This window comes from Miscanthus floridulus, chromosome 13 (genome assembly GCF_019320115.1).
Source record: "Miscanthus floridulus cultivar M001 chromosome 13, ASM1932011v1, whole genome shotgun sequence".
NCBI classification, from domain to species: Eukaryota; Viridiplantae; Streptophyta; class Magnoliopsida; order Poales; family Poaceae; genus Miscanthus; species Miscanthus floridulus.
The window spans coordinates 85,451,423-85,461,322 of NC_089592.1; the positions used below are offsets into that span (position 1 = coordinate 85,451,423).

At 54.1% G+C, this 9,900-nt stretch overlaps 2 protein-coding genes across 2 annotated transcripts; both read left to right on the forward strand.

The window, feature by feature from the left end:
- The first annotated feature begins 2,032 nt into the window (after window positions 1-2,032).
- On the forward strand, window positions 2,033-2,581 carry LOC136502102 (uncharacterized). The gene has a single exon (XM_066497583.1). The coding sequence runs from the start codon at window positions 2,033-2,035 to the stop codon at window positions 2,579-2,581; it is 549 nt and encodes a 182-aa protein (XP_066353680.1).
- A 5,648-nt stretch (window positions 2,582-8,229) lies between these two features.
- LOC136500205 (uncharacterized) lies at window positions 8,230-9,588 on the forward strand. The gene is made up of 3 exons (XM_066495578.1): window positions 8,230-8,355; window positions 8,441-9,030; window positions 9,150-9,588. The coding sequence occupies exons 1-3, from the start codon at window positions 8,230-8,232 to the stop codon at window positions 9,586-9,588; spliced, it is 1,155 nt and encodes a 384-aa protein (XP_066351675.1).
- Window positions 9,589-9,900: the final 312 nt, after the last annotated feature.

Sequence of the window (9,900 nt, forward strand, 5' to 3'; positions counted from 1 at the left end):
CCGGACTGGTTGGAGGCGGTCTTTTGCTTGGAAAGTACTCCTAAGGAGATTGCTGTGAATGATGCAAGCGGGTGCGCATGTATTTCTTGCCTTGTGTGGGTGTGGGATACGTACGTCGTGATGTGCATAGGTGGACCTGGGTACGGACGGTGAGGATTTGGTGTCCTTTAGATTTTTGGGTTTGGATCCATGCTACGCTTAGTGTGTTAGTTTGATCTCCGGCCCAACGGCCTTTTGGGCCTTGTTCTCGCACCTTGATCGGGGGCGTCCAACCCTACATGGTTGGTGGGCTCCCGTTACACTGCGCTACCATTTCACTGCACCGACTCCTCTCTCCACCGAACGTCGTTGCCGGCGCGCAGATGGCATCCGCGAACGAGGACCCGGCCGGCGCTTCCACCACTCCGACTGCTCCGACCACTACGGCCTTCGATGGTCTGCGACTTCATACTCCACCTATCTCCTTTCTCCTTTTTATGTCTCTGTAGTTCATGTATTAGGATTTGTGTATATACTGTGAATCATGAACATGTATTCCTATTATGATGTATCCCGATCTGATGAATATGAATGAATATGAAACTAACATTGGTACCAGAGCCAGGTTTATTGAAAAGAAAGATCGAACGATTGAACCAATTTCAGATCGAAAAGAACATGAACGAACCCTAACCCTAACCCTAACATGAATGGATGAATGGGGTCCTACCTGGGCCCTCATCCCGCTGGCGCCATCGCCACCGCGCGGGACAAAGACCGAGCCGTCGGCCCTCGCCGACGTGCGGGACTGGAACCCGGACCGACTAACGCAGACGCCGGTCAGGGCACCGACGCAGGGCAACTCGACGACGGCGCGCTCAGCCTTCGGCGAACGCGCGCGCCGGCGAGAAGCTTTGCGGCGGTGCCGCCGTTTCCCCTCCTCCGGCCGCCATGGGTGGCCGCCACCTGCTGCTGCTCTGTGCGTGGCTAACAGAGAAGGGGGGGGAAGAAGAAGTGGCGGGGTGACCGGATCTACTCCGGCGGGTACCTTGCTCCGGTGGGTGCCCTTCCTCCTTGCCGGTGGTGGCCGGTCGCCATGGGCACCGCCACTGCTGTGCCACTGAGAGAGGCGGGGGGGGGGAGAAAAGAAAATGAGTTAGGGTTTTGGAAATGTGTCAGCCGACGCGATTTTAATCCCGCGATGGAAACGGACAACCGTTCGATGGGGATGAACGGACCAGATGTGCTCGCGGCTACTGGGCTCAATATGGCCTAGGTGGGCACGCCAAATACCAACCCAGGCCCAGGTTAGGGCCTGGTGCGCGGGGAGCCTGCGCAGCGCGCGCGAGCGAGCATGGGCCGCGTGCGCGAGATGGGCCTTCGGGCCAAAATTGAAGAAGAAGATGAAACTTTTTTTGTTTTTTTTTCAGAAGCAGTCTTTGACATAGTTTTTATCCAATGATATTTTGCCCAGAAAACAGTGAATTTTTAGTACTTCTGGAAAATAATAATATGAAAGATTATTAAGTTTCGGCTGTGCATGATAATTATTGTTCTCTTTGATTAAATTTGAACCAACGGGATAATTTAATTTTAAGAGAAGTGATGAATTTCTGATAATTTTGATGAGATTATGATGTTGTTATTTTCTGACCAACATTGTTAATAACAATATTATAATTTTAACCCATGAGAAATTATGCATTAATTTTACTTCTGCCCAACGGTGATGTAAAATGTTTGCATGGATGAATTATAAGTTTTAATTTGACCAACATTGAGTTAAAGCATGAAATTTTATGTATAAATGTTTCTTACTTGCTCTGGTGTGGTTTTAGGAGGCAAATGCATTGTGAACATTGCCAACATTCCGACACTCAATGGGAGCAATCACCGTGTGTGGCAGGAGAAGTATGAATTGGAACTTAAGTTGGGAGAGGTCGATTTTGCCATCACCTCACCGTATTCTACTGAGCTAGAGGACCCAGTGAGAGGTGAAAATGAATCTGACGTTGATTTCGCTGCTTGAAAGCGTGATCATGCTGAAATAAGAATGAAATATGACCTTGAACATAGGCAATGGACTCTCTCCAACCGCAAGTGTCTGTTGGTGGCCAAGGCCACCATAGAAGAACAGATAAGGGGCTCAATCCCTAAATGTGCTACTACCACAGAATATCTTGAGAAAATCAAGAGTCAGTTTACTGGGTCTACCAAGGCCATAGCAAGTTCACTGATTAAGAAGCTTGTGAATGAGAAATTCACTGGTGGTAGCATAAGAGAGCACATTTTAAAGATGAACACTACGGCATCTAAGCTAAAGGAAATGAATTTGAAGGAGGATGATTTCTTGATTCATTTGATTTTTGCTTCTTTGCCAAAAGAATATGACATCTTCATTGTGAACTACAATATGCAGCCTAAAAGATGGAGCATAGAAAGACTCATCTCAATATGTGCTCAAGAAGAGGAGAGGATAAAGTCCTCACAGGGTGAATCCGCTCATTTTGTGAAGGATAACAAAAGAAAGAACTTTAATGGCAAGAATTCTAAACCACAAGGGAAACCTAAGTGGGATAAGGCCTCTTCCTCCAATTCATAGGGAAAGAAACCCTAGGATTCTGAGAATCAGCGGTATGGTGGAGCTGAAAAAGATCAGTGCAAGCACTGCTTCAAGAAGGGACACTACAAGAGGGATTGTCTAGATTTCTTGAAATCTCTGCTAAAGAAAGGTGATGAATTTATTACATTTGTAGATGAAGCCCTGTATTTATGTTATCATAAATCCACTTAGTGGGTTGATTCAGGAGCAACTACTCATGTTGTAAATTCCTTACAGGGGTTAAGTGGGACGAGAACCTTACGAAGAGGAGAAAGAACGATTAAAGTTGCAAATGGAGTGCAAGCCAATGTTGAAGCCATTGGAGTTTTTTCTTTAGAATTGAATAATGATTTTATACTTAGACTTAAAGAAGTACTTTATGTTCTCTCTTTGTGTAGAAATTTGATAAGCGTTTCAAAACTTGATGATGATGGAATTGATTGCCATTTTGGTGGTGGCAAGTGTAAGATACTGGTTGATAATAAATGTGTTGGTCTTGCCTTCTAACAAGACAAGCTTTATTTATTATCTCTTGCCGAACAATGTATGCAATGAGAATGTGAATGATTCCCCATCTGCGAATGTAACTAAGAAGCAGAAGAGAATTGATACTGTCTCTTCAAAATTATGGCATTGTCGCTTGGACCATATTTCAAGGGGTAGAATAGAACGATTGGTTAAGGAATCAATTCTCCCGCACTTAGAATTTTCAGATTTAGAACAATGTGTTGATTGTATCAAAGGAAAGTATGTCAAAAAAATTAAGAAAGATGCCAAACGAAGCATGAGAATTTTAGAAATAATCCACACAGACATATGTGGTCCTTTTCCTGTAAAAAGTGTGGATGGTTATGATTCGTTTATAACATTCACAGACGACTACTCTCGTTATGGCAATATTTATCCAATTAAAGAAAGATCAGAAGCATTGGATAAATTCAAAATATTTAAAGCTGAAGTTGAAAATTAGCATAATAAGAAAATCAAGATAGTACGATCAGACCGAGGTGGAGAGTACTATGGGCGACATACCCCATATGGCCAAATTCCTGGACCGTTTGCAAAGTTTCTACAGGAAAATGGCATAGTCGCTCAGTACTCCACACCGGGGGAGCCTCAGCAGAATGGAGTGGCTGAAAGACGTAACCGTACCTTAATGGATATGGTAAGAAGCATGATAAGTTACTCCACATTACCGATTAGTTTATGGATGGAGGCACTGAAAACCGCCATTCACATACTTAATCGAGTACCAAGCAAATCGGTGCCTAAAACACCGTATGAATTATGGACAGGAAGGGAACCCTCACTTAACCATTTGCGTGTGTGGGGCTGTCTGGCTAAGGCAACAGTGTTTAACCCAAACATAGAAAAGTTAGACTCCAAGACAGTCAGCTGTCATTTTATTGGCTATCTAGAAAGATCAAAAGGATATCACTTCTATTGTCCTGACAGACATACGAAGATTGTAGAAACAAGACACGCTGTGTTCTTAAAGGATAACATGATCAGGGGGAGCATGGTAGCACGAGAAATCAGTCTACAGGAGAAGAGGGTTGTCGGTGTTTCAGACCGGGGGGTCCTCAACCGACCAGTGAATTTGTTCTGCGTGCTCCTGATTCCGGATGGTGATGCAAAGAGACACAAGATTTATACTGGTTCAGGCAATCGGCGCCCTACGTCCAGTCTGAGAGATCGAACTTGTATTCCTTGCACTGAAGTGCTCGTAGTAGGGGGTTACAAGCTAAGGGAGAGAGGGAACTAGTCCTAGGTCTTGGCGGGGTGTCGTGTGGGCCGTCTGAGACATTGCTCTCAAGCGGCTGGAATGTGTGCGTGTCTGTGTGTTACCCGGTCTCCCCTTTCTAAGTGGCCCAAGTCCTCTCCTGTTATAGTTGAAGGGAGAACAAGGACAGTACATGTATTACTATGCGGCGCCATGCCAATAGGGGTGGCACGTCCGAGCCCTGTGGCCTGTTCCTATGGCGGCGTGGTCGTAGGAGAGGTCCATCCTTGGAGTATGGGGGCGGTGTAGTTGTCCCATCAGATCCTATGCGTCGTGGGAGCCCCGGGAATGCCTCGGAGTGGATGCGGCAGCGAACGTGCAAGCCACTGTGGATGGACTATGCTCGAGACCGGGATTTAGTTGGTGCCGAGGCTTGCACGGCGGTGGGGAGGTCTCGGTAGGCACGAACCCCAAGATCGCCGATGCCCTGGTGTATAGTGCCGAGGCCTTGAGCGGACGGCTGATCGTGGGTACAGCGTTAGGACACAGTGGCCGGTAATCCCCATCCCCCGTCGTACCCTGTCCCAGCTGGTATGGCGCGGATCGTAGACACAGAGTTAGGACACAGTGGCCGGTAACCCCCGCCGTGCCCTGTCCTGGCCGGTATGGCGCTGATGCGACCTCGGGTCGTGTCGGCCATTCTGTGGCATTGAGCCACCGTCCGGCTGAGATTGCGGGAGTGGTTGAAGTATTAATGAGGCGTGATGTGCTGTCGGGAGGTTGACCGAGGCGGGGGGCGACGGGCCACGTACAAGCCAGCCTCGGGCAACACGGAGAATGAGGCCTCGCGCGAGAGGCCTCCCGCGATATGGAGAACGCGCCTCCTGTCGAGGCCTTCCCTGGGGAGCCTTGCACAAAGCGGAGTTTGCATCAGGATGCCGAGGCCTCCTGCTCGAGGCTCAAGGCGAGGAGGGGGAGGACCCAGGGGGCTCGGTCGTGGCGGGTGAGGGGCCCACAACTTACCTTCTAGCTTTTATTATTATTTTTTTAGATGGGACTTTAGCGACCCATTTGATGTTTTGCTTGGGGTACCCCATTTTAAGGTACCTGACAGTAGCCCCTGGGCCTCGGGGGGAATGCGTGCACTCCCCCTGAGGTTTTGCCGAGGCTTGGTTCATACCTGCCCCGTAGGAATTGGGGTTTGTATTTTGAGGTTCCGGTGGGTGCGCGCGAGCGCACCCGCCGGGTGTAGCCCCCGAGCCCCTAGAGGAGTGGAGTTACTCCTCCAGGGGCTTTCTTCGTTTCCGTGTCTGAACGAGTAGTTCTTATTGCATTTTGCCGAGCCCCCAAGCGCAAGTTCGGGTTGCGGGGGTCTCGGCGAGGCTGCAGGAAGAAAGCCCTCTAGCCTCCGCACAGAGCGAGAGGTTCGTCAGGGGTCCCCTGACTTTGGGTATGATCCTCATGCTTCCTTTCGCTCGGAAGGAGGGGTGGAATGTGCCAGGCTACCCTCGATGGGCATGAGCGTGGACACTTCCGGTGAGCTGTTAGCGGGTAGTCTGAGTGGAGGCCCGAGCTCCATTTGCTGGGGGACGGCTAGCGGTCCAAAGACGCACTCCAAGAGTACCAGGGGGTTTCTCTAGTGGGTGCCGAGGCCGTTCGTGGGCCTCGGTGGCTCGGTGCCTCTCTACGGTGGGATCCCATTCAGATACTTCCCCGCCGGTCTCGGACATGACTTAGGACGCCCCGAGCGACCGTTCGCTTGGGCCTGGGCCATTCGTAGGCTCGCCCCGATGTCGTCCCTGACTCTGTTGCCCTAGGGCGGCTGTCGAAACTTTTTGGAGGTCCAGCCTTTGAACCCCTGGACCGTAACGGGCTTGGTGCCCTTTATCGTGTTTATAGCAAAACCTCTAGCGCGGTTTTTGGATTGTTTGTCTTTGTCTTGGGTGTTCTGGCCCTTTCATCTGATCTTCACATGTCCTTTTCGTTTGGACGGAGGGTTAGTTTGCCGAGCCCATTCTGGTCTTGGCAAGGTTGCAGGAAGAGACCCTAGCCTCTACGTGAGAGGGCCGTCGGGAGTTCTCCTGACTTTTTATACGCCCCTCGCGCATGAGGGTTTGTTTGCCGAGGCCCCTTTGGGCGCGAGCCTGGGTCATGGGGTCTCGGCATATTTGTAGGAGGAGCCCCCTAGCCTCTGAGAAGGCCGTCAGGGGTTCCCCTGACTTTTTTATGCGACCCTCGCGCTTCCTTTTCGCTCGGAAGGAGGGGTGGAATGTGCCTCGCTACCCTCAATGGGCACGAGCGGTGGCACTTCCGGTGAGCTGTTATCGGGTAGTCCGAGTGGAGGCCCGAACCCTGTTCGTTAGGGGATGGCTAGCGGTCTAGAGACACACTCTAAGAGTACCAGAGGATTTCTCTAGTGGGTGCCGAGGCCGTTCGTTGGGCCTCGGTGGCTCGGTGCCTCCCTACGGTGGGATCCGATTCGGATACTTTCCTACTGGTCTCGGACACGACTTTGGGCGTCCCAAGCATTTCGCTCGCTTGGGTCTCGTCCCCATATAGGCTCGCCCGCAGTCGCCCCTGACTCTGTTATCCTGGGGCAGCTATCGAAACCCTTTGGGGTCTAGCTTTCGAACCCCTGGATCGTAATAGGCTCAGAGCCTGGTTCCTTCCTATGAAAGGAACAGGCCGCGGGAAATATCTTCCCTATTGGCTCGGCCATGGGGGGGCGCCTTTTGAGGCGGTTTCATGGGGAGGCGAAACGACGCCTGCTGCCGTAGTGGCCGAGCGCGACATGATGGACGGGACGTAACTGTCCTCGCATTTAATGCGGGAGACGTGGGCACGTGGGCCGCCAAAATCGGCTCGTGGTTAATCGTGCCGGACGGGGGAAAACCTCCCCGATTTCATCGCCCATTCATTTCGCCTCCTCCCTGCATAAATACTTGAGGAATCTTGCCCCTCCTCGTCTTACCTTGCCTGTATTAGCACCGCCTCTATCGAGCCGTCGCTAGAGCAGCGGGTGCCGAGAAGAAGAAGAGAGAAGAGCGAGCCTAGGGAGAAAGCGAGGAAAAAGCGAGAGTGTGGGAGGGAGAGAGAAAAACTCACCGCCGCGCCTGATTCCTCCATCACACCCATGGCCGGCAACGTCGTCGTTGTTGAGGCAGACCCTTGGGATCCGTCGGACGTCACCGAGGAGATGCTCCAGTCGCTTGTCGACGGTGGACTCCTCCGCCCGGTGACAGACCCTAGTAGGCCAGAGTGCATTGCTCCGTACGGCGAGCCGGAGCCGAGGCCCCGTGACGGCTACGTCGTGAGCTTCGTCTCCTTCCATGAGCGCGGCCTCGGCGTCCCAGCGGACCGGTTCATGCGGGCGCTCCCGCACTATTACAGCGTGGAGCTCCATAATTTTAATCCCAACTCCATCGCTCAGGCGGCTATCTTTGTTGCCGTCTACGAGGGGTATTTGGGAATCGCTCCCCATTGGGATTTGTGGCTCCACCTGTTCCGGGTGGGGCATACTACCAAGCCAATGGGCACATTGGGTAAGAGGAAGGCATCGAGGGCCGGAGGCTGCACTCTCCAAGTGTGTCAGGACCGCCTGCACCTCTACATCCCGGCCCAACTCGCGTCCTCCAACCGCCGGTGGTACACGAGTTGGTTTTACCTCCGCAACGATGATAGAGGACTTCCCCCTTATACTGGGCGGATTATGGGGAGTTGCTCGGAGAAATGGAAGTGGGGCGTCCCGAAGGTCGACTAGCCCAAGCTGGAGCCGCTCCTAGAGGGGCTGGCGAGGCTGTGGAGCCATGGCCTCACGGTCGCTGTGGTCGTGGCTGCCTTCCACCGCCGGAGGGTGCTGCCGCTGATGGCTCGACGGCGGCGGTTGTTCAAGATGAGGCCGGGTGAGCCCGTTGAAGGCACCTGGATGTCTTCCTCCGCCCTCTTCGACGAGGAAATTCTCCGTCGGGTGGGGGAGACGGTAGATGCGAAGTTGAGGGGCGGCAACCTGACCCCCTTCGCGATGCGACCGTCGCGGGGGTTCCTTTCGCTGGTAAGTTGAGTGCCGCTGTGGCCTCTAAGCCTCCTCAATCTCCCTTTATCCCTTGTTTCCTTATGTGCGTTTGTCGTTCCTTCAGGGGATGAGGGACGTGCGCTCCTCCCCACCGCCCGTTCCCAAGGACGCGGGGCAGCGGGCGATCAATCGTGCTCACGCCGACGCGCAGAAGAAGCGAAAGGACGCTAAGGCGGCAAAGCGCAAGAAGCACATCCTTGCGCGCGAGGCATTGGATAAGCACCGCCGTCAGCAACGGAAGGATGGTCTCCCGTTGGAGGAATCCTCATCGACATCATTGTCGACGGAGGCCTCGGACGGGAATGACAAGGGTGAGGGAGGGCGAGGTCCCCTAGACCACCTTCCTGATGTCGTGGAGGTGGTGCCCGGGGCGTCGGCAAGCAGCCCGGCACCCCTGGGAAGGGGAGAAGAAGCGGACCCGGGGCCAGCGGTTGCCCGCTCCGGGGCCGAGGCCGATACGCCCGAGGCGCGAGCGTTAGGCAAACGCACCGTCAGCCCGGTAGGCTCGGCGGCCGTGGCGGAGCAGGTGGTGGTGGAGGCAATGCCACCGCCCCCACAGAGGACCGAAGGGGCGCCGAGGTCCGCTGAGGACCGACCGGCACCGATGGATATGGATGCGATGCCACTGCCGCCGCCTCTGCTGTTGCAGATGAGGTTTGCTGTGGCGAAGCGGGGGCCGCCCTGTTCTAAGTAAGTGTATTTTTGGCAGGGTCATAGTGTCTTCCGTTCGCTTTTTTGGTCTCGCGCTGACCCTGTAGGTTAATTTTCTTTAGTTGGAAGCGGCCTATGGACAACCTCCCCTTGGCGCCCCTCAAGGCACTTAAGGCGAGCCCTAGATCCTCCGTCCACTGGGTGGCAGAGGCACAAGCCGCCATCCAACGTGGCGCGGCATCGACGAGGGTTGACCCAAAGGAACCGGCCGCCCAAGGAGGGGTTGCCGAGGCGGCCCCTACACGGTCGGATGGGGCCATCGTGCCCTTTGTTGCTGAGGCTCCTGGGGCCTCGGAGGCTGAGGCGATGGAGGCCCCGGTGCCTACGACCGCCGAGACCACAGTGTCCGTGGTCGGCATTTCTACATCTGCCGAGGCCACAATGGCGGAGGCCGGAGCCCCCAAGACCACCGAGGCCGTGATTGTAGAGGCCGGAGCCCCCGAGGTCACCATGGCCGTTGTGATGGCGGCGAGGCCGTCTGTGCAGGAGGCGGAGATGTAGGCGGCGGAGGCCTCAGCCATGCCCTTGGCTTAGGGCCCGCCGTTGTTGCGGGAGAGCGCCCGGGAGACGGAGGTCTATCCGATCTCCTCCGACGATACTTCCCGGGCGCGGGAGGTGGTCGACGCCGAGGAGACCGACGCCGTGGAGCAGCTGGCGCCGCTCTTGGGCGAGGGAAGCTCGGCCCTCGTACGGGTGCGACCCGAGCCCCGCGGGTGGGATCACCCGCGGGTACTGTGGCGGAGCCAGGATGACCCTGAGGGGGAGCCTCTGTTCGCCCTCAAGGACACGGCCGAGGGCGAGTGCTGGAGTACC

What these genes read in the sequence shown, in the direction of transcription:
- LOC136500205 (XM_066495578.1), top strand. Translation starts at nt 8,230, where the DNA reads ATGTCTTCCTCCGCCCTCTTCGACGAGGAAATTCTCCGTCGGGTGGGG. An exon ending in CGCGGGGGTTCCTTTCGCTG is followed by an intron (nt 8,356 to 8,440) that starts GTAAGTTGAGTG and finishes TCGTTCCTTCAG; the next exon opens with GGGATGAGGGACGTGCGCTC. An exon ending in CCTCTGCTGTTGCAGATGAG is followed by an intron (nt 9,031 to 9,149) that starts GTTTGCTGTGGC and finishes AATTTTCTTTAG; the next exon opens with TTGGAAGCGGCCTATGGACA.
- LOC136502102 (XM_066497583.1), top strand. Translation starts at nt 2,033, where the DNA reads ATGAAATATGACCTTGAACATAGGCAATGGACTCTCTCCAACCGCAAG.